Here is a 27,531-nt window from a genome sequence, read left to right as displayed (position 1 = left end):
TGATCAAAGCGTAGATAAAACTCAATGGTATTTTCCCCTGATCAAGTATAACAACTGACAATATTGGGATTGTACGATGGTCAAATAATTGTGTAACTACAAATCAATAGTTCTGGGATCTGATGAAGGTTGACCTGAATAATGTGAAGGGTTCATTTTAACAGAAGAGTAAATTGATTGTTAATTAAGACTAGATATACTAGAATTCTCCAGAATAAAATGTAACATTATTAAACACATAACAATTTTGTTCACCAATAAAAAGTCTGGCAAAAACAAAATGAAGCCAAAGGTTTATTTTAACTTACAAAAAATTGGATGCAGACACTAATTATTCAATTAAATCATAAACTCACAAATAGGCTACATCAAGATCAGACAACGAGGGTGAAGTAACAAATCACTGTGCTATCGGAAGACATGGATATGAGTTGGCATAGCAACAGCTATTTCTCTCCAAGGACCTTTCCTCATGTATATACCACACATGGGTATAGTTAGCGGTTTACAATTAGCACATCCTACAGGACAATAAAGGAACGAATGTCAACAACAAAAGTAACAAAGACTGGTAAAGAGAAAGTTCTGCCGAACGGAATGCAACACATTTACATTTGCAGACTTTGCTGTACCAGAGACATAGGCACAAGCATTAAGAGCGGTTTTTCTTCACATACATTATGCATTTGCCTTATAAGCATATCTCCCTGAGCTTCAAGCTCCAACAGTGTTCAGACACGACTTCCCTTGAACATCAGTTTGACTATTAGTCCACATCTTTTCATCACGACAGATCTCAGTCCTCCTGATCAGTAAGTTGACACCACAATTCCATACATCATACGGTAAAGTGTCACGATTACAATTTCTATATTCAAAACCATGACCTCAGCATGGACACATAATGCATATATTGTCAGTCTTTCTGAATGCCAATGAGAAGTAACAAGACTATATAGGAAAGTCTACTTCAGAGTCAGGATGTCATATCCCCCTTTAATATAAAAGGTTATATCCATTCAGATATCCAGCTGATGTTATACAGTTTGCCCAACCTATGGAAATCATGACATTTGTTGCAGTTACACAGAGAATAGTTGACTGACTGGACCAATACAGTAACAATGACTAGGACAGTGTTTGGGATTCAAACATGGTGGGTCAAAAGTTCCTAATCTGTGGCCTAATGTGTGGTGGTAGACAATACATGTGGTCTTACTAGATGTATTTGGTGAGTCAGCCTGAATTCACAAGGCTTAGGTGTCACACAGAACACAGAACTGGTGGGGAGCTGCTGTACTAGGGTTCCTTTAGCTTTGTTCTCAGTAGGTTTTGCATTAACACGCCTGCATCCAAATGCGAAGCAGTCACAGTGCTCGGTAGGCCTGGAGGGCCAGGGGTGTGGGGGGAAATAATTCAAGCAATAAGTGATGTTATTGGGAAGATACTTAAACAGAGTGAAATACGGTCACCCTCCTTCATAACGGAGAACTGAAGAAAAAGACATCATTAGATATGTTGACAGTGGCTAGACCAGGGGTGAGCAATCATTTTGGCTCGAGGGCCACATTGGGATTTCAACATTTATCAGAAGGCGGCACAGATTTTTTTCAAAAGCAATTTGTGAGCCAGAAAAAGGGCAGTAGTTTGAAAAAAATATCAGTCCATTATAATATCTACATACTTTCTATCTAGCTTCAGACGTTCAAGAGTGGCCTGGAGTTTTTTGACCCAAAATAATTTCCGCCCCCCAAAAAAAGACATATCTATTTTTCCCACCCCTGGGCTAGACAAGGAAAGCTAGTTTTCATCGTAACACTCACCCTACACCTTTAATTCAGGTGGGCAAAACAGTGAACCAACAAAATAACAAATCCCTTCATATCTTGAAGCATGGAGGAATTAAAAAAGACATCAAAACTACCATGGAGGTGAGGTACAGTAATTCATACATTGCTGGTTTGGCAGACCTTAGCATAGTAAGGCAAAAAAAACACATGACCTGACAACAAATATGCACGTTAAATCAACCTTTTAGTATTGCTTAACTTTTTGTTTCTTTTATCACTTTTATTGAGCAACTCCATGTTATGTTTCGGGCATAAAAGCTGATGAAAATGCATTTTATTTGTTTGTAAGAGGGGATATGATGACGGTACTCCCCCTCGTCCTAGTCTTCTGAACTAGGCTGTGTGTGAAGGTGCAGACTACAGGGACAGTATGCACTTCTAGCACTGTGGAGAGACCACAGGGACCATAGAGTGTATACCACCAGCCTTTCTCCGAGCACCTCACCTCCAGCACAGACTCAATTCTATGTCTCTGGCCTAGTCGTCCACTGTGATGTTGCGGAACAGGTAGGCCATGGACTCCCCATTGTGGATGCGTCGGATGGCCTCGGCCAGGATCATACTGACGTCCACTGTCTTGATCTTTGGACACTGGAGCTTCTGTACCTCGTGAGGGACGGTGTTAGTCACCACCACCTGGGGGGCAGACAGACAGGGATCAGAGGAGGAAACACCATAATGAAGGTCGGCCATGTGCAGTAGATCACCTGCTGGGTGTCCACGAACAGTGTTGATATTACATGTAGAATCGCTTGGAAATAAATGGAAAATGATGGACAATGTACTGTGGTCAAAGGCGATAGGACAGCCGGGCCACCCGCTGGTTTCAACCGTTCGTCGGCGTGGTCTATTTTGTCTCATTCCCAGACTGAACTGTGCCTGACTACCGTATCTTATAACAGCCTTTATACAGGCGACGAAACATCCTACGAATCAAGTTGCAATACCTTGCACACAGGTGGTACATAGAAAGTGTTGCCACTGCCTTTCCGTTGTAAAGTGATAAAAAAGCTTTTACGATGAGGAACTGAGCACTTCCCCAATCAAGATGTAGTGATAAATTCAGAACACAGGGCTGCTGTTACAGATGTAGGATCTTAATTTGATCGCCCTGTTGCAGGAAATGTAATGCAGGAAATCTAAAACTTGTAGTGTATTTGAAGTTTAAAAAGGCTTCTGAAGTTTTTCATTTCCACTTGATTTTCCCTCATGAAAAATGTATCAACCCCTACAAAACATCTATTAATTATAATCCACATAATAATTAGCATTTCCTGTTGCTGCAGGATTATTTTCCTGCTGTAGCAGACTGTCTGAAATGAAGATCCTACATCTGTATCTCACCTCGTCGATGGTGGACTCCTCAATAAGACGGGGGGCATCGGCAGACAGCAGCCCATGTGTAGCCATGATGTAGATCTTATAAGCTCCTCTCTCCTTCAGAATCTCAGCTGCCGCCACAAAGTCCTCCACGTCGTCTATGATGTCATCCTGGGAAAGAACGGCAACCACGGGATTGGTAATGATGTACGCCTGTAGTTCCTTCATCCATAATCTAAGGCTGTCATATTCTGTTATTAAATACAATGTGGCAAAATGTTGCAAATTCATTTCAAGTGGCTCATTTTAGCACAGGCCTTCCAAGACAAAACCGCAAATGGCCCAAACAAAGGGGCACATTTCTTACAACAATGATTGCGATTCTTCCTCCCACATCTCCTACAACAGTGATCGGGGGCTTCTCCTTGGCCATCATTACTGAAAAGGAAGAACGAACTGGTCACTGCTAGTCATCACATACAGTATCCATTGGCATAAACAGGAAAACTAACGAGGATACATCTCAGAGTAGATTGGGTAAAATGGGTTAAAAAGTATGAGCTTTCCACAATTACAAAGTCCAATTTCAATCACTGTTATGATGATGTATTCTGCAATTAATAGTTGATGTTCCATGCAATTCCCCCCTTCTGGGTAACTGATTAACATTCTCTTTTCAAAATGAGATGTAACTGGGAAATTAGATAAATTATGTCAATTGTCCCAATTATACCCTTATAGATTTAAATGGAATGCCAAACTCATACCAGCACAAGGATAATCAAAATGACAGGCTTTTTGCCCAGTATACCCAATCAGACGCTGATATTAAATTGCCTCCACAACACACTGTCTGCTCAGAGCTCAGTGCAGACATTTGGCAACAGTTTACATGTAGCAATATGCACAACCTAATCTTGTCATTAATCCATCAAAAACGATAGAGGCAGACAAGCACTGATGAGGTAATCACACGCTTACTAATGTTCCAGGTTTGTCTTATTGAACACCACTGTTGTCAGTCAATGGGGGAAGCGCACAATCAGCGGATGGACAATCAGCCAGCCAGAGTGGGGAAGCTGATTGTGGGAGTGGAAGCTAGAGATGAGCAGGGAACACAGGTTCATGCCAGGAACACATTCCTTCCTGGAACACATGCCTTCCTTACAGGGGACCACACACAAGCAATAATAAGCACTGGAACATTTCAGCTTTTCAAAATGCATCAACATCACCACTAGGTCTTAAAACCTTCTGTAGTCTTAAAGAGGTACTACCTAGAATGTTTCCAGGTAGAATATAGAAATTAATCAAAATGATCTAGTAAAAACTATAGTTAGGCCTACACATATTTTAGAGATAAACTTGTCTTGGATATATGTGAGGCAAGAGTTGAAAAGCCTGAAGATCTCAGCAATCCTCTCAATGATGCTAGAAGCCAGCATTGCTGAGCTAAGGAATACATATGCTATAATACAACTAATATGTGATAGTCATGGTTTGACGTTATAATCAGATTTGCATATTCACACCCAAACCAGTAGATGTGTTGTTATTGACATGTAGGGTCCACGTTTAGGATTTATAGATCCAAACACCCTCTGATTGGTGTTTCTCGGTACAACTCCGGTTATTTAAACGTGGGAAGGCCCAAGATGTGACACAGCAGCCCACTGGTTTGTATGGGCAGCAGGGAAGAGGGTGAACACAACATAACCCTGACCTGACCTACTGTGGTATACTGTACTGTGTGTTCAGCAGCCCACTGGTTTGTATGGGCAGCAGGGAAGAGGGTGAACACAACATAACCCTGACCTGACCTACTGTGGTGTTCTGTACTGTGTGTTCAGCAGCACACACAAGAACAACATGTTGCCACCCACCCAAAAATCTGGATCTTTGCTTTAGATTCTGAAAAAAAGGATTATCCTGTTTCCTCTTCCTATCATGATGTATTAGGCCTACATATAAAAGGCATGCTTAATTAGTATTCAAAACATGCATTTCTGAAGGCCAGGTGTTAATCAGACTCCTTCGGGCGAGGCTTCAATAGGGAAGCATGATGTGTTGATTGGCAAGATGAGTCCGGATGAAAATAAAAACATGTATCTGGGAGAAATGGTTCCATTTGTCAGATGATTGAATAGAGTCTCACAAAGCAACTAACGGAGGGCTTTCAGGCCATCTTGCAGAACAGTCTGAAGTCTCTGCCTCTGACACACACTGCTGGAGTCTCTGCCTCCAGCACACTGCTGGAGACCTGACTGGGGATCAAGGAAGACATTGATCCATTCCTGATGAGGATCTCATCTACAGTTTGCAGTGGGGTACATAGGCGTCAGTACATCCACTATGGATCTGTAGAGCTAGACCACATCAACTAACTGATCCATATCATTTGTAATTGGTCCATTGATTGTCTTTGTTATGCTTTCCTCAATCACAACTGAGGACCATGCACTTAAGACTGTTTGTTGGCAAGATGATTCGAAAACCCTTGATCACTACATGCACGCATTTAGGAACCATTTGGAGAGGAACCATTTGGTGGTCAAAATGGAATTAAGTTTACGGTCGTACTTGGGAGCTCTATGCCTGGGAACGGAGCTTGTTGTTTGCTGCCAGCTATTATCAACAAATAAACACCACGTTAACACACATCCACAGAGACTCGACATAACAGACTACGAAGACATGAAGCCAGGACTGGGAAAATCCTCTTACAGGAAGCACAATCTTTAAAGCTAACCCGTGAAGAATCTAAAACCATTCCTCTAGGACTTGAAGCTTATTCATTCAAGAAATGTGTAGGACAGTTTGCAACTGACCCAGGCTTACAATAAGAGGATTTTTTAAGTCAAGGATAATAAATTAAGTAAATAATACAAATATTATTACAAACACTAAAGCTGAAGGGGGGATACAGCCAGTTGAGCATAATACTGGCTGGAGTCATTTGCCAATGACACAAAGCCCAGACAGAAAGTCTGACCCTGTTTTGTCAGACCCAACTGTTTTAACAGCCTTACCACGAATGTACTGAGAAAATGAGACATACCCAATATCAAGTTAGTGTCATTCTCTCAAAATGAAAAACAAAATGGTTGTTCTCTTATTCAAAATGTCATTTTTAAACATGCAAACCATTCTAAAACGATTTGGTATGAATGCCTTTACATTTTAGGGAGGCTAAGGTCGCAACATTAGTAGAGGCAGTGTATCTGTGGAATTAGAACGTGCAGTAAATAGGCTACACAATCCAAGATCCTTTAAAAATAATGTCAGGTGTTAAAATGGTTATAGCAGAATCATCACTTATGAAGCTGTGGGTGCGGACATTAAATCCATATGATGAGGATTTTGCCATGGATATTTTGGGGGGTTGAAATAATGATTCAAATAATTCAGAAACTTTAACATTTCACACTACACTTAACATACTTTTGGATGCAACCATTGACGAGTACAGGCATCTATGCATCCCTCTATATATTACAGACACAGCCTGACCAACACTAAAGAATTAGGGAAGCTACAGACAAAGATACAGTTTCAATTTCATCTGATGGCAGACTGACTACAACTACACCTGGCTGGTTACCAAGCTATAAGCTATATAGGGCTTCTAGAGAGGTCTTACAAGGCAGCTCCAGCCCAGGGTGTCCTGAGGTGTTACGGACACAGGGGGGAGAGTGTCGTCCGTCCGCCATGTCAGACTCTGAACACTGAGCCTCGCCATGCATCACTGCCAGGCCCAAACGCAGTCGCTCTGCATAGGACTGAGCTCTGAAAGACAACAGCAAGAAAACACTGGAGAAATGCAGACATTTACATTTACATCATTTAGCAGACGCTCTTATCCAGAGCGACTTACAAATTGACACCCTTTTACATTATTTACATAAGATGATCACACTCCAGGCCTCTGTAACTAAATAGTATGTTACCTCTTAGCAGCAGACGGTGACTTTGCAACAATAATGGCATTTCTGTAATCTGGGACCTGAAGGGAAGTGAGAGGAGCCCACATTTTACATTGAATAGGCCGCTGTGTGTAGTTCACTATCTTACAACTTTACTACCAAGCATGGCACATGAGCTACAGTGAGATGGTTACCTCCTCCTGGATGTACTGAAGCAGAAAGGGGGAGGCACGCAGGTTGTCCACTGGAAAACTGAAGAAGCCCTGGATCTCCTTCTGATGTAAGTCCATGGTGATGATGTGAGTTAAACCTGGAAGGAGAAAGAGAGAGGATGAGAAAAGAGACTGAAGAAACAGCAGACTGCTTTTAAGAGAGGGTAAAGAATGAGAAATCAGCCACAGTGGCAAGTTTAAAGGGAAATGTAAAACATTTTCCACTTCAAATTCTTCTCCAGCACAATCCCAACATCAACACATGTGAAAATGGAACGTTTCTGTTTTGTAATTAAAAAAAATTGGTGGATAAGTGCTTCCAATGTCATCATCAACCAATTAGTAGACAATTAGAAGTCAATGCCTACTCATTATTGGTTAAAATCACATGATGCACACCGCTGGCGTCATTGGAAACACTTATCTTCCTCTATATTTTTTCCACAAAACAAAAAAAAGTTCAATTTTCACATATGTTAATGTTGGGGTGGGGCTGAAGATTACAAATATGAAGTAAAAAAATGTAGACATTTTCCTTTAACACAGATGATCAAGGGCAATGTAAACAATAAACTGTTAATACTTGCATACAGGCTGTAATTACCTGCTTTGGCTAGCATGGAAGCCAGCAGCTTGCACACTATGGAACCCCTTTTTCTCATCTTGCACTGCTTGCTGTAGGGGAAATAGGGAATGACCCCAATTATGTTCTTTGCACAGGAGGTCTTAAGGGCGTAGGCCATGACCAGCAGCTCCATAATGGCCGTGTTGACATCTCTGGTTAAAACAAGGGAAAAGTGTAAATAACAAATAATGGTCACATTTATGGTGCGGTCAGTGCAAACTCATGCTGAGCAACTCTCCAGCAGAGGGCAACAACATATGCTCAGTACAGCTTGTGCACGCCAAGTCAGATGACAGATAAGAGGATGGCTATTAATAACACTGGTAGCTATTCATATTATGGTAGATGAGCTTGTGCCTGATTTATAGTGTGTGAATCAAACAGGTTTGAATATGGGTAATGCAACCTAACACGTGATATGACTGTGTGAATACCCCTCCTACAACATAGATTGATATGCATAGTCCTAAAGGCTGCACCACATTACACACACAGTATAGGTGTGTGTGTCCTAGACACAGAAGTATGGAGGAGATGACATATTTCAGTCTACTCACCTGGGTATGGTCTGGATGATGAAGATAGTTTGGCCGCGAACAGATTCCTTCACATCTACTCTGGTCTCTATCAAGGGTCACATAAAGTTGAATCAACAGCAAGTGTGGGTAAAATGCTAACTTTACACTTACAGCTCCCCAAATGTGCCTAGACTTGTTTATGTCAACTAGGGCATAACACTCAGTTCAAGCATAATTATCAAGCCATTGTAAACACTTATCTGTAACATGTCATGTTTTCCAAAACAGAAAAATGATTTGTATCAGGCCAAACAAATACGTTGTTCTTTGTATTAGCAGAGTAGGCAGAGTGACTGGGTTTCAACTAGGAGTTGGAACTGGTTCAGGGAACAGAACAAATGTTTGTTTTTTTGAGGAACAGAATCGGGAACGAACGTGATCTATACTGTTCTGGAACAGAACAGTTATTTTAAAAGTATGGAAACCGGTTAATAACATTATTTTATGTTCCAGGCATTTTTTTCCAGTCCCGCAAAAAATGCAACAAAGTGCCTATGCAAAGCCCTCACTCTGTCGCTCAGACTACAAAAAGGTAAGACTTGTTTTTATTTGAATTCTGATGCCTCTCTGCACACACAAGCTTGTTAGCTAGCTCTGGTCCAACAGTCAACTCTCTGTAGGTCAGACATTCAAAGTTAATTCACGGAAGCCGCTCCTCCGTAAGTATAATTCTGTGGGCCTAATTCAGACAAAACATGTCAAAACAACAAGATGCCCAGCGCGTCAAGCCAAGCCTCCTCTTCTCTCTCTCGCTCTCAATTTCAGTCCCATCTCACACCCTACACTTGTCTGTCCAATCCATGTAAATAGCTTGCCCGCTCCATAGCAAGCTATTCTATCCGCACTAATTGGTGGTAATTTAATGTCGAACTAAATGTTTTAAAAAATCTATCAATTTCAGAGGTTTAAAAAGGAACAGAAAGGAATGATGTAAACCGTTTTTTGGGGTTAGAAACGGTTCACAAATTAATTTTGCTGTAGGAACTGTGCAACAGAACGAAAAATAAAAATGATGGTTCTGTTCAGAACGAAACGATTGGAAAATAATTTTGGTTCCAACCCTTGGTTTCAACCAATGATTTATACAGTGCATTCGGAAAGTATTCAGACCCCTTCACTTTTTCCACATTTGTTACGTTACAACCTTCATCTAAAATGTATTTAAACAATTTTTTTCCATCTACACACAATACCCCGTAATGACAAAGCAAAAAAAAGTTTGCAAATTTATTACAAATAAAAAACTGAAATATGACATTTACATAAGTATTCAGACCCTTTACTCAGTAATTTATTTACATAAGTATTCAGACCCTTTACTCAGTAATTTATTGAAGCACCTTTGGCAGCAATTACAGCCCTGAGTCTTCTTGGGTATGACGCTACAAGCTTGGCACACCTGTATTTGGGCAGTTTCTCCCATTCTTCTCTGCAGATCCTCTCAAGCTCTGTCAGGTTGGATGGGGAACGTTGCTGCACAGCTACTTTCAGGTCTCTCCAGAGATGTTCGATCGGCTTCAAGTCCAGGCTCTGGCTGGGCCACTCAAGGACACTTGTCCCGAAGCCACTCCTGTGTTGTATTGGCTTTGTGCTATGGGTCGTTGTCCTGTTGGAAGGTGAACCTTCGCCCCTGTGGTTCCAGGTTTCCTCCAGACGTGACGCTTGGCATTCAGGCCAAAGCGTTCAATCTTGGTTTCATCAGACCAGAAAATCTTGTTTCTCATGGTCTGAGTGTCTTTAGCTTTTGGCAAACTCCAAGCGGGCTGTCATGTGCCTTTTACTGAGGAGTGGCTTCCGTCTGGCCACTCTACCACAAAGGCCTGATTGGTGGAGTACTGCAGAGATGGTTGTCGTTCTGGAAGGTTCTCCCATCTCCACAGAGGAACTCTGGAGTTCTGTCAGAGTGACCATCGGGTTCTTGGTCACCTCCCTGACCAAGGCCCTTCAACCCGATTGCTCAGTTTGGCTTGGTGGCCAGCTCTATGTAAAGTCTTGGCGGTTCCAAACTTCTTCCATTTAAGAATGATAGAGGCCACTGTGTTCTTGGGGACCTTCAATGCTGCAGAAATGTTTTGGTACCCTTCCCCAGATCTGTACCTCGACACAATCCTGTCTCGGAGCTCTACGGACAATTCCTTCGACCTCACGGCTTGGTTTTTGCTCTGACATGCACTGTCAACTGTGGGACCTTATATCGACAGGTGTGTGCCATTCCATGTCTAATCAACTGAATTTACCAAAGGTGGACTCCAATCAAGTTTTAGAAACATTTGAGTCTCATAGCAAAGGGTCTGAATACTTATGTAAATAAGTTATTTCAGTTTCAAAATTGTAATAAAGTTTAAAAAAATTCTAAAAACCTGTTTTCGCTTTGTCATTATGGGGTATTATGTGTAGATTGATTAGGATTATTTTTTTTGTATCAATTTTAAAATATTGGCTGTAACGTAACAAAGTGAAGGGGTATGAATACTTTCCGAATGCACTGTATACCAATGGAGGCTGCTGAGAGGAGGATGGCTCATAATAAAGTCTGGAATTGAGTCAATGGAAAGGTATCAAACACCTGGTTCCCATGTTATTATTCCAATTATTATGAGCTGTCCTCCCCTCAGCAGCCTCCCGTTATATACATAATTAGTTTCAACTCACCTCTATTGGACTCTTGATAGACCACCGACTTGCCCAATTCAACTCCTAGTCGTCTGTGAAAAAACACACCAGACAAATCAGTACAAGAGGTATGACACTGTGATGTGTCTTATTCAGACAGGACAGAGGCCCTGCATGGAAACTGATCCCACTCTGACTAAGCCTGCTGTACCTCTACTATTTGATACCCAAGCAAACAAGCAACATGTTGTAATGTGTCACATTTTAATTCAGAGACAGTTGGCCTTGCATATCTAGACATGGGAAGAGTTCAGCTAGATCACTGGCACTCGCTCCCTGTTTCAGTGTCACTAACGTTAATAACAGATAGGTCCCAGTTTCACACAGCCGAGACACCCAACACTGTCTCACATTAAATCAATTCCCTTTAGCCTCTGAATGTCATTGTCAACATCTAGCAAATGACCAACTCATAAACCCAATAGATTAATGACAGTAAGCAAGACCCCTGGCTACATTCAAATGACTTCATCTGTGGCCATGCACCTGCAAACACCAGCATACACATTTTAGCGAGCTAGCTAGCAACATTATCTGGTTAGCTATCTATCATAACACGTACATTTAGTTAGAACAATAAAATATACATACTCAGTAATCTTCTTGGCTAGTTCTGTACATGCTGCAGTAGAATTGGCAGAGAAGACCCGATAACCACTTTTTGCGACATTCATTCTGGCAGCTGGTTAGCTAGCACCTGTGTATACCGCTAGCTAGCTTCTTCTCAAACTAACGTTACCACACTTGCAGCTTGCTAGCAAGCTAAGCTAACTGTTAGGTAGTCATACGAAAAAAGATACAAAAACGTGCGACGTTGATGTTAAAATGCACTTTGTTATTATTAGACCTTATTATATCCAGTATAAATATAATCTCCCAAGATAGCTATGCTAGTTGAGTGAAATAAATTGCTTGCGGCTAGCTCTTTAGCTTTGCTGTCTGTCTGACTGTGTGTGGTTGGCTGGCTGTGCAAGAGATGAACGACAACAACAACAACAACAATCCTGAACCGAATCAGGGGAAAGTATTTTTTAACAGACCTGCCGACTATTATTAGTTGAGTTAGCAATGTATGTATTTTTTGTTGGAAACGGGAGTGTTTTTGAATCAATTGGTTACATAGATTCCTGCACTGGGGGTCAAGTAGCCCAAAGGCCGGCAGACAGCGATATTGAGTCGTTTCATTTCACCGTCCATCTTATTCTGTCGTATTTTATTTAACCAGGCAAGTCAGTTAATAAGAACAAATTCTTATTTCGAATGATGGCCCACCCCAGCCAAACCCAGACAACACTGGGCCAATTGTGCACCGACATATGGGACATATGTGATACAGCCTGGATTTGAACCAGGGAATGTAGTGACACCTCTTGCATTGAGATGCAGCACCTTAGACAGCTGCGCCACTGGGCTGGATTTGTGAGATGTGAATGAGAGGCTTGTAAGAATCATGACTTTGGAGTTTTTAGTTCATCATTTGCTGGTAGGTGGTCCTGCGTGCTCTGGGCATTACTTATTCAAATGAACGAAATTAGTCAAAAGATTTGTTATTTTGACTTAATGAGTCGAAAAGATCAGTCAGGAGCATGCAGGGATTTGTAGTCTTGCATGATGTCTACTTTGATGCTAATTAGCATTTTCGATTATATGAGAATAGATAGAGCCGAATATTTTGATAAAACTCAGAGAGATTTACATGGTTATCAAAACACCATGCCAATGTAAGCCTACACGAAACACAGCCCTTATTTTAAGTGTTTCTAAAATCCCCTATGGGAAAAACAAATTGTGTAAAAATGATTGGAATCATTTCCCTGTTTGACCACTAGGTTTTATTTGTATTATGACGACTCCACTGTGGGGCTCTATTAGGTTAAGGGTGAAAAAACAGACTGCTGCAACCTGATTGGCTGAACGCGATACACAACATCCTGGATTAACATTTAGCCACTCTAGCAGGGCAGTGGAAAATGTTTTTTCATAAGGAACGTATGCATATTTTCCCCATTTTTTCCACCTTATCTCCATTAAATAAAGCTAATGAGGAAGGTGAAGCCTATGCAGCCTGAATGGAGAAAGTTTCAGGTACAAAAAGGTCCACTAGGGATACGAATGTATTGCCGGCTGCATACAATGCGTTTGGACGGTAAGATGAAATGATTCAATATCGCCATCTGCCGAACTTTGGGCTTGAAGTCAAGAGTTTAGTTGAACATCTGATTTTCTTCTTGCAGCAATCATCATGCGGATAGTGCTGATGTGATGTACTACTGCTGTGTTGACAGGACATCTTTGATCTATCTATCCTACAAAGGATACCCAAAAACAATACATTCATGTTTTCCTTTAGGCTATGTATGAAATAAGCATGGAAACATTTTAGCACCTGTGATGTTTGTGTGTGTGTATGGGTGGGTGGTTCCTGTTCATTTGGTTTCTTCTTGCAATTGCCAAAATTACCTCAAGAGGTAAACAACTGTCAAGTTTTAATCAGACCCGTGTGTCAATCTAAGTAACGTAATAAAAAAATGGCCATCAAAATCCGTCACCCCTAAGGTTGATGTCAGCGCCCCTGTGGAAATCTAATTAGCATAATAAAAAATAAATAAACATCAAAAGCTGTCAGTTTAAGCTAGAGATCTGTTTATTTATTTTTTCATTGGATGTGTCTCAATCCACTGCATTTGCCTATGTCGCTCTTCCGCATCTGCGGTGAAAGGTGACCAAGCTAGAGCGGTGTTTGTCCAACCATGATTTATCCCGAAAATCTGTCTTCTCACGAAATCGTCTGTAGCGTCCAAACGGTTTGGCCTAGAAAACTATTAGGACCCCTCTATGGAAGATGAGACTCTCATGAACACAGGGGCGAAAATCTGATATCAACTTTGGAGGGGACAATTACATGACATTTTCTCAAGAGCAATTCCTGAGGGGGACACCAAAAGTAGTGCTGTAACACATAGCCTACATTGTAATATGGTAAATGTATATTGAGGAACCAAAGAAATAAGGTGTTTGCCGTACTCCTAACTACCGGTACCCAAAACTACACAACTAATCACAACAGCAATACCATTGCCTTTAACAAATCTTAGTTCAGTCACCAGTTTAAGTTGAGAGTGGGGGTATCCATTTTCTAATTATGTTCCTATTTTACAAGTTAAAAAAATTGAGAAGCTTTCATAATATTGCCAAATAAAGACTCAACAAACTTACCTGAGACTCCCTGTCTCTGCCAGTCTGTCCCTGCATATCTGTCCCCAACTCTGCTGTCTGTGTGCCATCTGTTGCCTGCTCTGCCTAATGACATCATTGTGAAACATTTCCATTAGAATTTCATTTCTTTCTTATGAACATTTTATCAACTAGTCTTTGAGATATTAGGCTACTAGGGTTCTTACTTTGCGTTTTCGTGTACTGAAAAATACTCTGATGTCCGCCATTTTTCTACCTGGCTGGCTGGCTACACACACACAGTGTGTAGGTTATTTACAGTAGGAGATGGGCTTCTATCATCTTATCTTTTATCATTCTATTTGGGCTTCGATCTAAAAGGTAGCTAGCAAATGTGAAACGGATTAAAATGACAAGAGTTGACAGCTGTATGAGTTCACCATTTACACAACATATGCTGCAACCTTTTGTAATTTTAATAGTTTGTTTGATATTGGCTGGCTTCCAACAATAGCTGAATTTGCAAAGCTAGCGAGCACCAATTCCGTTTCAGTGGTGTTTGCTATAATCTTTGCTACCCGGGTTAAATAAAGGTGAAATAAAATAAATAAATAAAAGTTCCCTTGCGACAATTTAGCTTTTGTAACGAGAACATTAAATATATTTATAGACAATGGAAGAAGAGAGTGTAGTTCTGTTCAGTTTGGACTTCAGTTTATCGCTAACCTTATCACAGGAACTTTGAAGCACTAATTTACATCATCTGCATGCTGATCTTGGAATAAATTGACGATAGCAAAGATTCCATCTTTGACGAGGCCACATAAATGGAATAGGTACTAGCTAGCTTAGTAGTTAATATTTGCGCGCTAGCTCTGCATATTCAGCTAGTGTGTGTGCGCGATTGACTGGATTAACCTCACGTCAGTTACGTTCATTGAGTGCCTTTCAGACAGTAGATACGACCCCTCTGTTACCTTGCCAACTAAGGAACTGGCAGTGGATCAAACCATTGTGAGGCAAAGGGTGGGGGGTCACAATCTTTTGAAACTTAAAAACGCGCTATTAAGTGTCTATAATCAGCACAATTGCTTTCATTGCGTATTATTAATATTATTTAAATTACATAGTTATGTTTCAGTGATATATTGGGGGGGACAAATCATATTTCTCCCAGGATGGGGGGGTCGTGTTCCCCCCGTCCCCCCACCCCGGGATTTCTGCCCCTGCATGAACACAATGGTGTTCTCAAGCATTTTGGGCGATCTGCCAACTTCTGTCTGTAGCGTCCAAACAGTTTGGGCTACACACTAATATGCCAGGACATAAAGAGAAAGATCAGTGCTGTAACAAAGATATTTTTTTATGTGAAACACTTTGCAAGCCGTGTCTTGTGAGTGTAAGCTAAAGCCTACTGAAGACCCTGGAAGATCATTAGCATCATGTGGAAAGCAGTCCAGTGTTTCAAATTCACAATATCAATTACAGTCACAGTGGCACATGCTCCAGCTTGCACTGCTCACCGCTTGACTAACCTATTCCCCATATATTTTTCATTGACAAGACAACGTCCACACCCAGCAAACCTGTCCTTAATCCTTGGGTATGTGTTCAAGTTCACACTACTTTATTGAGATGCCAAATTCCTTCAAGTTTATATCTTGCAAAACATCGATCCCTCTCATGAAAAAGTACAAGTGAAAAACTGTGCTCTCTATGGACATCTTTCATGTTTTCCATAGATTTCCTTGATGGAGAAGTTTAGAAGAACTCTTACAGGAATTTGACCTCACAAAGCAAGGTGTTGAACATGTATCAGCTCAAGCTTGTAACCCTTATATGATAGTGATTTTTTGACTCCCATGTAACCTACTTTCTGCTTACACATCCAATCCACAAGTCTCTTGTTGATTAGGTCCCCAACCCCTTCTGTTGTTATTGTATCTATTATTACCAAACCACAAGGACGGAAAGAAGGAGATTGTGAGATAATAAGGTAACTTCTACACCAATGTCAAAGCAAAATCTCAAAAGAAAAAGGAGTATCAAACTTAATTCATAACAAGACATGTCTGGAGATAACACTGCCAACAGTAAACAAGCCATGAAATGTCGAGGTTTGTAAATTTGCATCTTGATACTTCAGGGAGTGTACCTGTGGACAACAGAAATAAAATTCTAGTTACTGATATGATCTTTCCTTTTTCATGGAGGAAAACTAAACCAACAAAAGACTGCTCCATTTCTAGCATACCTTAATCTTTTGAGCAATGCCCTTTATCTGTGTTCATATGAGAGCAAACATAACATTTTGTCTAATGCAGATAATTTTCACAATGCCCTATAGCTGTTAATTGTTTTTCACATATTACTCTTGAAAAATCTGAATGCTTTTCCTCTCAATATCCCCTCCCATACACACACACACACACACACTCACACACAAACATGAAGCATTTCGCTACACCCACAATAACATCCGCTGAACATGTGTATGTGACCAATAAAATTTGATTTGATGAATACACAAAAACAGAAAATAGGCAAGTACCAAATTGGGTGGGGAGAGAAAGAGAGGGGGGGAGAGAGAGGTGTGTGGCTCCTCCTCACTCTGTGTGCGCTCTCTTCCTCTCGCTTTTTAGTGTGTTCCTCATTCACTCACTCAGAAAAGGTTGAGAGGGGACAGAGGGTCTCTCAGCAAGAGAAGGGTAATAAAGAGGGGATTGTTTGAACGAGAGAGACTGTGTAAACAAAGGGAACTGGGTGGGGGTTGTGTTCTTGGGGACTCTTATCACCTGTCTTCAACACACCGCTCCTGCAGCACTATAGGACTCCTGGATGGAGAGGCAGCAGGGAGAGGTAAAGGCAGATCGCCTGGAGCGTCTAGACCCACTCTGTGACTCAGAGAGAGAGATGATCAAGGACACCTGGGCCAAAGTCTACCAGAACTGTGATGATGTCGGGGTGGCCATTCTCATCAGGTAAACTTTACCTATACTCTCTTTCCCTTGTTTTTTGCCTATAACATCTTGAAATTGTCAGTCTAAAGACACTGAAAAACCTGCCTAGGTGCACCCATTTCCATTTGTGGAGTTGTGGAGGGCTGATGACAGAAGAGCTGTAACTTACTGAATGCTAACTGTTTCAACACAGCACACACATTGTTCTTGCTGAACAATATGTGTGCACACACACAAACAAACACACACACACACAAACAGAGCTGGTGATTGCAGTCCCCTGACCAGTGGCAACAGCTTCTGCCGCCACAGGGAGCAAAACTCTCAGCAGCATCTTGTTATCATAGGGATGTTCAGAGCCTCAACCAAGGCTGATTTTAGAACCAGGCTAAAGTTTGCTTCTCCTTAATTATTACATTGCCAACATGGCAATTGCACATGGCTCCTTATCTTGCTCAATTTTACCAAATCGTGTTGCAATAGTTGAGTATAATAAATAACAATGTTCTTGCAACCTAGATTACAATCTCTCCATGACCCTTGCATGATCCCCACTATAAGTGAAGGGAACTGAAAGTTATTTTAACAATGTGTGACGATTGTAACATGACGATTGACTTGACTTGCATGCTCTCAGTCTGTTAGAGAGAGCGCCATCACTCACATCTGAGCTATTGCATCTGAAATTGGCTCCCTTCCTATCAGTTGGCAGAATCAGAGGGGAAAGCGTGCAGCTCAATCCATCTTGCTGCTTATTCCAATCTGACATATTTGGCTCTGCAGGTGCTCCCTCTCTGAGGGCAGATCACATTTCACATATCTGCAGACCAGGGATTTCTGACATGACTCACTGAACCCTCACAGGGATGTCTCTGTCTAATCCCTCATTGAGCCCCGTGAAGATCGGTGATCAGGGACACTCCCTCCATTCATCATTACATAGTGGACAGGAGGTCATTATACTGTATCAAACCATTAAAAGGCAGATAGCTTTGGGTATACTACCGTCCATGACTTACTGTATATATATTACAGCAGACAAGCAGTAGCTAACCTCTGTGACCATTTGTGATGAGCAAGGCCTTTGTAGTGGTGATGTTTGCACCATGAGACAGCATTGCCCCTCACGAGTCAATAACTACGTACCAAGAGAGTTTTCGTTTATATTTTTCGTAGACTTCTATTTACCACTACAAACCGATGCTGGTGCTAAGACCGCACTCAATGAGCTGTATAGGGCCATAAGCAAACTAGAAAATGCACATCCTAGTGGCTGGTTATTTTGATGCAGGAAACCTGAAATCCGTCTTACCTCATTTCTACCAGCAGATCTTTCTTATAATTTTTTTTAAATTCAAAGCTACAGAACTGTTTCACTAGCACAGACTGGAATATGTTCCAGGACTCATCCGATGACATTGAGGAGTTTACCACATCAGTCTCTGGATTACAGGAAATAGCCGCACTGAGCTAAAGGCTACAGCTGCCGCTTACAGGACTAAGAATCCTACTACATCGGCTCTGTTGCTCGTCGGAGGTGGCAGGGTTTGCAAACTATCATGGATTACAAAGGGAAACCCAGCCACGAGCTGTGCAGTGACGCAAGCCCACCAGACAAGCTAAATCCCATCGATGCTCGCTTCAAGGCAAGCAACACTGAACCATGCCTGAGAGCACCAGCTGTTCCAGATGACTGTGCGATCACTCTCTCCCTAGCCGATGTGAGTAAAAACTTTAAACAGGTTAACATTCACAAGGGCACAAGATGGATTACCAGGACGTGTACTCAGCGTAAGCGCTGACCAGCTGGCAAGTGTCTTCACTGACATTTTGAACCTCTCCCTGAAACAGTCTGTAATACCTACATGTTTCAAGTAGACCACCATAGTCCCTGTGCACAAGAATGCCAAGGTAACATGTGTAAATGACTAGCACTCACATCTGTAGCCATGAAATGCATTGAAAGGCTGGTCATGGCTCACATCCACACCATCATCCCAGACACCCTGGACCGACTCAAATTTGCTAACCTCCCCAACAGATCCACAGATGACGCAACCTCTATTGCCCTTTCCCACTTGGACAAAAGGAACACTTACGTTAGAATGCTGTTCATTGACTATAGTTTAGCGTTCAATACCATAGTGCCCTCCAAGCTCATCAGTAAGCTAAGGACCCTGGGACTGAACACCTACCTCTGCAACTGGATCCTTAACTTCCTGCCGGGACATCCCCAGGTGGTGAGGACTCTCAACACAGGGACCCTCAGGGTTGCGTGCTTAGTCCCCTCCTGTACTCCCTGTTCACCCATGACTGTGTGGCCGTGCACGACTACAACACCATCATTAAGTTTGCCGACGTCACACCATTGAGAACATCTTGACTACATCACTGGTGCCGAGCTCCCTGCCATCCAGTACCTCTATACTAGGCTGTGTCAAAGGCAGGCCATAAAAATTGTCTAAGACTCCAGCCACCGAAGTCATAGACTGTTCTCTCTGCTACCGCACGACAAGCGGTACCAATGCACCAATTCTGGAACCAGCAGGACCCTGAACAGCTTCCATCCCAAGCCATAAAACTGCTAAATAGTTAGTTAAATAGTTAAAAGGACATAATCTTGGTCATGAATTGCAATGCTTTCATTTGATGCAATACTTGAATACTGGTACTTAAAACCTCTTACATCTAGATGTTCCGCTAGCGGAACGCCTCGCCAATATCCAATGGTAGAGCGTGGCGCGAATTACAAACTCCTCAAAAATCCCAAAACTTCAATTTTTCAAACATATGACTATTTTACACCATTTTAAAGACAAGACTCTCCTTTATCTAACCACATTGTCCGATTTCAAAAAGGCTTTACAACGAAAGCAAAACATTAGATTATGTCAGGAGAGTACCCAGCCAGAAATAATCACACACCCATTTTTCAAGCTAGCATATAATGTCACAAAAACCAAAACCACAGCTAAATGCAGCACTAACCTTTGATAATCTTCATCAGATGACACTCCTAGGACATTATGTTATACAATACATGCATGTTTTGTTCAATCAAGTTCATATTTATATCAAAAACCAGCTTTTTACAATAGCATGTGATGTTCAGAACTAGCATACCCACCGAAAACTTCCGGTGAATTTACTAAATTACTCACGATAAACATTCACAAAAAACATAACAATTATTTTAAAAATTATAGATACAGAACTCCTTTATGCATGTCCGATTTGAAAATAGCTTTTCGGTGAAAGCACATTTTGCAATATTCTGAGTAGATAGCCCGGCCATCATGGCTAGCTATTTTGACACCCACCAAGTTTGGCACTCACCAAACTCAGATTTACTATAAGAAAAATTGGATTACCTTTGCTGTTCTTCGTCAGAATGCACTCCCAGGACTTCTACTTCAACACCCAATGTTGTTTTGGTTCCAAATAATCCATAGTTATATCCAAATAGCTGTGTTTGTTTTTGCGTTCAAGACACTATCCGAAGGGTGACGCGCCGGCGCGTATCGTGACAAAAAAATTGTAAATATTCCATTACCGTACTTCGAAGCATGTCAAACGCTGTTTAAAATACATTTTTATGCGATTTTTCTCGTAAAATAGCGATAATATTCCGACCGGTTCAAACACTGAAAATAGAAAATGGTGTCTTCACATGCACGCGCGCACCCGTGTCATTGTTCTCAGAGCGACCACTTTCCAAAACCCCTACTGTTTTTCGCCCAGGGACTGCAGAGTCATCATTCCCCGTTCTGGTGCCTTCTGAGAGCCTATGGGAGCCTTAGAAAATGTCACGTTACAGCAGAGATCCTCTATTTTCCATAAAGAGGCTATAGAAGGACAAGAAATGGTCAGAGAGGGCACTTCCTGTATGGAATCTTCTCAGGTTTTGGCCTGCCATATGAGTTCTGTTATACTCACAGACACCATTCAAACAGTTTTAGAAACTTTAGGGTGTTTTCTATCCACATCTACTAATTATATGCATATTCTAGTTTCTGGGCAGGAGTAATAACCAGATTAAATCGGGTACGTTTTTTATCCGGCCGTGAAAATACTGCCCCCTATCCTAAACAGGTTAAAACATCTTAAGCCTCAAATTGCTCTGAGGCATTCCAAATGCCTGTAGTATTATATGGTGACATGGATCACTTACAAGGAGTGAACTTTAGCTGTCAAGGGGTCTTTGAATCTTTGGCATCTTTGGAGATTTGAAGGCATGTTCAAGTATAATGTCAAACCTCAAACCTCAACTGCTCTCTCTCTCTGTCAGTTTAATACTAAAAGCGATGCTTGGTTAATTTAGCTCTCTAAATAACTAAAATATCCAATGCAAAATACCCATAGCTCTCTGAAAGTGTTGCATCAGCACATCTTATTGTAACACAATCCAGGGTATCCATATGTAGTTCTATTTGCATTTATCAAATACCTATACAATTTCCACTCAGGGCAAGTATGTCACTTTTAGAACAGCCATGCAACTATCTCAGAAATGAGCCCTATCCCAGAGTAGGATTAACAGGCTGATGATTATAAAACACTAATGAGGCTATTTATATGCAGCCACCATAGGTCAAGGGAGAGATTAAACACCACTGTCTTCGCTACTTATGAGTGAAACAGAGGATATGGCTTTACAATTGAATGTCATTGCATAGACCCTCCATTTTAAGCAGAAGAAAATGAGACACCCCCTCCTCTGTCTTCCTTGTCTGCTTCCTCCCAACACTTGATTTCACAGGTGAAGGTAGTGGAAGCCATGTGCTTTCATCGAAACACAATGGCTTCCCCATAAAGCTTCCATTTTTTGTTATGGGTTTTAAAAGGATAGAGGTAGGGGACATCTGGAACAGATACACACAGACAGCTGTATTGTATCTGTCCTGGTCACTGTAGGCTGTAGTTTATTACTCAATACTATTCTCTTTCACAATGTGGTCTCCAGTGTTCAAACCAGTTTATTCCACAAAGAAAACCTATATCATTGTTGGAGTTATTCTGTTTTTATATGGTAGAGAATTAGATGTGTGGTACATAAGGTATATGTCTTATCCTAATAATTGTTTAGGTGTTTACAAGAGCTGACAGAAATACACAAATACTGTAGCACAACAATGTTGAACATGAGTGTGGGTGTAGGTGCATCCGTCCAAAACAACCATATGGTATATCCCTATGATGTAGAGCTAATTGTCTCCAACCCCGACAGTAACACAGTGAGAGGGAAGCAGCAGATGAAGTCACTGCTGCCTGAGTACACACAGCCATTCTGACCGTTTATTTCAGTGTGTAATTACACAAGCAACCAACTAACCATCTCAATTTCATTAGCGCACTTCACTGTTGGTCTGCTAATCCTATGGCCAGACATGGAGATGATGAAACACCAGCTTTGTGAGTTGTAGGGGAGAGCTGTGCAGTTTGTATACAGTCACTGTCAGCCACTGAGACCAGACATCAGGGACCACATTGGAAACAAGTGGAATCGTTATACCGTGTTATCGCCTGGGTTGTACCCAGTGCATCTTTTTCCAAATAAAACAATCACCTGGACCAACAGGACTCCTAGACTCAGGAGAACATAGCAGTAGCCACCGAAATGCCAGGATGTACAAAATCCACAACTCTATCCTCCTGATTCCTGCTTACAACCAAAAATTAAAGCAGGAAGCACCAGTGACTCGGTCAATAAAAAAGTGGTCAGGTGAAGCAGATGCTAAACTACAGGACTGTTTTGCTATCACAGACTGGAACATATTCCGGGATTCTTCCGATGGCATTGAGGAGTACACCACATCAGTCACTGGCTTTATCAATAAGTGCATCGAGGATGTCGTCCCCACAGTGACTGTACGTACATACCCCAACCAGAAGCCATGGATTACAGGCAACATTCGCACTGAGCTAAAGGGTAGAGCTGTCGCTTTCAAGGTGCGGGACTCTAAACCCGGAAGCTTACAAGAAATCTTGCTATGCCCTGCGACGAACCATCAAACAGACAAAGCGTCAATACAGGGCTAAGATTGAATCATACTACACCGGCTCTGACGCTTGTCTTATGTGGCAGGGCTTGCAAACCATTACAGACTACAAAGGGAAGCACAGCCGCGAGCTGCCCAGTGACACGAGCCTACCAGACGAGCTAAATCACTTCTATGCTCGCTTCGAGGCAAGCAACACTGAGGCATGCATGAGAGCATCAGCTGTTCCGGACGACTGTGTGATCACACTCTCCGTAGCCGATGTGAGTAAGACCTTTAAACAGGTCAACATACACAAGGCTGCGGGGCCAGACGGATTACCAGGACGTGTGCTCCGGGCATGTGCTGACCAACTGGCAGGTGTCTTCACTGACAAGTACTTTGAAAGGTTGGTAATGGCTCACATCAACACCATTATTCCAGAAACCCTAGACCCACTCCAATTTGCATACCGCCCAAACAGATCCACAGATGATGCAATCTCTATTGCACTCCACACTGCCCTTTCCCGCCTGGACAAAATAAACACTTATGTGAGAATGCTATTCATTGACTACAGCTCAGCATTCAACACCATAGTACCCTCAAAGCTCATCACTAAGCTAAGGATCCTGAGACTAAACACCTCCCTCTGCAACTGGATTCTGGACTTCCTGACGGGTTGCCCCCAGGTGGTGAGGGTAGGTAGCAACACATCAGCCACGCTGATCCTCAACACTGGAGCTCCACAGGGGTGCGTGCTCAGTCCCCTCCTGTACTCCCTGTTCACCCACGACTGCATGGCCAGGCACGACTCCAACACCATCATTAAGTTTGCAGACGACACAATAGTGGTAGGCCTGATCACCGACAACGACGAGACAGCCTATAGGGAGGAGGTCAGAGACCTGGCCGGGTGGTGCCAGAATAGCAACCTATCCCTCAACGTAACTAAGACTAAGGAGATGACTGTGGACTACAGGAAAAGGAGGACCGAGCACGCCTCCATTCTCATCGACGGGGCTGTAGTGGAGCAGGTTGACAGCTTTGAATTCCTTGGTGTCCACATCAACAACAAACTAGAATGGTCCAAACACACCAAGACAGTCGTGAAGAGGGCACGACAAAGCCTATTCCCCCTCAGGAAACTAAAAAGATTTGGCATGGGTCCTGAGATCCTCAAAAGGTTCTACAGCTGCAACATCGAGAGCATCCTGACTGGTTGCATCACTACCTTGTACAGCAATTGCTCGGCCTCTGACCGCAAGGCACTACAGAGGGTAGTGCGTACGGTCCAGTACATCACTGGGGCTAAGCTGCCGCCATCCAGGACCTCTACACCAGGCGGTGTCAGAGGAAGGCCCTAAAAATTGTCAACGACCCCAGCCACCCCAGTCATAGACTGTTCTCTCTACTACCGCATGGCAAGCGGTACCGGAGTGCCAAGTCTAGGACAAAAAGGCTTCTCAACAGTTTTTACCCCCAAGCCATAAGACTCCTCAACAGGTAATCAAATGGGTATTTGCATTGTGTGCACCCCTCTTTTTATGCTGCTACTACTCTCTGTTTATCATATACGCATAGTGACTTTAACTATACATTCATGTACATACTACTTCAATTGGGCCGACCAACCAGTGCTCCCGCACATTGGCTAACCGGGCTATCTGCATTGTGTCCCGCCACCCGCCAACCCCTCTTTTACGCTACTGCTACTCTCTGTTCATCATGTATGCATAGTCACTTTAACCATATCTACATGTATATACTACCTCAATCAGCCTGACTAACCAGTGTCTGTATATAGCCTCGCTACTTTTATAGCCTCGCTACTGTATATAGCCTCTTTTTACTGTTGTTTTATTTCTTTACTTAACTATTGTTCACCTAACACCTTTTTTGCATGATTGGTCAGAGCCTGTAAATAAGCATTTCACTGTAAGGTCTACACCTGTTGTATTCGGCGCATGTGACAAATAAACTTTGATTTTATTTTATTTGACCTGTAGCCTGATGACAGGCTGGGTGTGATACTGTATAGATTCTTACCAATGCCGGGATGTACACAGACCTGTAGCATGATGACAGGCTGGGTGTGATACTGTATAGATTCTTACCAATGCCGGGATGTACACAGACCTGTAGCATGATGACAGGCTGGGTGTGATACTGTATAGATTCTTACCAATGCCGGGATGTACACAGACCTGTAGCATGATGATAGGCTGGGTGTGATACTGTATAGATTCTTACCAATGCCGGGATGTACACAGACCTGTAGCATGATGATAGGCTGGGTGTGATACTGTATAGATTCTTACCAATGCCGGGATGTACACAGACCTGTAGCATGATGATAGGCTGGGTGTGATACTGTATAGATTCTTACCAATGCCTTGCTCTACATGATATAATTGTGCTTGTTTTTTTTTCTTCACTCAGTTTTTTTGTTAACTGACAAACATTTCTTCTGCCTTATCAGCTAGAAGAAATGTATGTTTTTACAAACACAGTTATCTTGTATTTGTATAGCACATGCTTGTGCTCAGGCCATGGTTGAGTAAATAAAGCATAACCTGTACAGAACCTGGAAAGTGGTTAAACATTAAAAGGGAAACCTGCTCTGCAGCTGTGTCAACACGCTTCAACTATGTTTACTTATAATATCTCACTGGGCCAAGTAATGCACCTCCTTTCTTCTACAGGCTCTTTGTGAACTGCCCCTCCTCCAAGCAGTACTTTAGCCAGTTCCAACAGGTGGAGGACCCTGAGGAGCTGGAGAGGAGTGCCCAGCTCAGGAAGCACTCACGCAGGGTGATGAACGCCATCAACACCCTGGTGGAGAACCTCCATGACGGGGACAAGATGGTGTCTGTTCTGAAGCTGCTGGGCAAGGCCCATGCACTCAGACACAAGGTGGAGCCTGTCTACTTCAAGGTGAGGAAGCACCAGGCAACATGTTTTCACATAACCATTATCCACAGGCACACCAAAGCAAATGTATCACTCATTCCATTTCCCTCTCTCTCTTTCTCAGATCCTGTGTGGGGTGATTCTGGAGGTGCTGGTTGAAGACTTTCCTGATTGCATCACTCCAGAGGTGGCAGGGGCGTGGACCAAACTGCTGGATGCCGTTTACTGGCACGTGAAAGGCGTGTATGAGGAGGTGGGCTGGGCCTCCAGCTCTGCTGTGTGAACCATCTGTCTGTCTGGGTCTACCGTCAGTGACTGCTGTGGACTCCCGGAGACTGACTGCTACTGGGCCTTGGCTTAGGAGGACGACGATCTACGTCTGACCATTCAAGGGAAGAAATGTATCTTTCCAGAGCTCATAGAATCTTCCTATGTATTATCATGGCTCCCTCCATGTATCTTTCCCATGCCCCACTGTGGGGTGTGTTCTTCTGATGGACTCTCTTATGAAGGATGGGGTAGTGGTTTGTGCTGACTTTGGTTGGAATGTATGTGAATGGCCATATGTGTGTATGCATTAATGTTTGAGATAGAGCATAAGCCCTACACAGACTCATAGAATCTTGGATGTCTCTTCAGTTACATTGCCATGAGATTATGTTGAAGATTGAGGATTGGCAGACATAAGAACTGTATTATGTCATAGAGACAGTCTAAACGTACACTCATACACATGTTTTTATCTTTACACCAAAAACAGATATACAGGGGAGAGTAGGTCTTCTGCTAATCCCTCAGTTGTTAACCTGGGTTGTGCCTTTCTTTATTCCTGACACTGACATCAAGATCTTTGTTCATTTCATGTGATGCTTTGCTGGTGTTTCCTGTGCAGTATATTGTATTTCAGAATCAGTCACCCTTCAGAATCAGATCCACTTCACTGTCTCACAAAATTAGAAATAACTTGTGAGGTGTGGTGTCCACATTTAAGCAATGTAAATGTTTTTTATCAATCCCTGTATCTGCATAATAACATAATAAACCAAAACAATTATGATATCTATAATGGAAATCATGACATGCATATTATTCTTAATCCCTTGTTTTTCACTGTGAGGTATTAGCACTCTCTTTCCTCCTGCTGTGGCCTACTGCCTGTGAGTCAGCAGTCCTAACGATAGGTGGATTAGCAGGAGGCCTAAAGGTATTTATACCTCCCATGTCACGAGACACTCAGAGAGAGTGTTGCTCAGTTCTGAATCCAGCCACCTCTCCCTGCACATTATTGATTGTTGTGGGAACACAAGTGCACATGTGGCCTTTCA

General features: G+C 42.3%; 2 protein-coding genes across 3 annotated transcripts; one reads left to right on the top strand and one right to left on the bottom strand.

Moving 5' to 3' along the window:
* Window positions 1-281: 281 nt before the first annotated feature.
* LOC106601403 (phosphoribosyl pyrophosphate synthase-associated protein 1) lies at window positions 282-12,167 on the bottom strand. Of its 2 annotated transcripts, XM_045715205.1 has the most exons (11): window positions 11,773-12,167; window positions 11,161-11,213; window positions 8,488-8,554; window positions 7,910-8,082; window positions 7,288-7,403; window positions 7,118-7,173; window positions 6,811-6,956; window positions 5,751-5,795; window positions 3,538-3,608; window positions 3,195-3,341; window positions 282-2,486 (listed from the first exon to the last, which is right to left on the bottom strand). In XM_045715205.1, exons 1-11 carry the CDS (start codon window positions 11,853-11,855, stop codon window positions 2,328-2,330), a joined length of 1,116 nt encoding a protein of 371 aa, XP_045571161.1. In that variant the 5' UTR covers window positions 11,856-12,167; the 3' UTR covers window positions 282-2,327. The 2 variants fall into 2 exon arrangements, with proteins under 2 accessions (XP_045571161.1, XP_045571162.1); XM_045715206.1 differs by lacking the exon at window positions 5,751-5,795.
* Window positions 12,168-16,990: 4,823 nt separating this feature from the next.
* Window positions 16,991-27,278, top strand: LOC106601402 (cytoglobin-2). The gene is made up of 3 exons (XM_014193593.2): window positions 16,991-17,336; window positions 25,999-26,230; window positions 26,331-27,278. Exons 1-3 carry the CDS (start codon window positions 17,194-17,196, stop codon window positions 26,487-26,489), a joined length of 534 nt encoding a protein of 177 aa, XP_014049068.1. The 5' UTR covers window positions 16,991-17,193; the 3' UTR covers window positions 26,490-27,278.
* The last annotated feature ends 253 nt before the right edge of the window (window positions 27,279-27,531 follow it).

Source organism: Salmo salar, chromosome ssa03 (assembly GCF_905237065.1).
Source record: "Salmo salar chromosome ssa03, Ssal_v3.1, whole genome shotgun sequence".
NCBI classification, from domain to species: Eukaryota; Metazoa; Chordata; class Actinopteri; order Salmoniformes; family Salmonidae; genus Salmo; species Salmo salar.
This window is presented reverse-complemented; position numbering and strand designations above follow the sequence as displayed.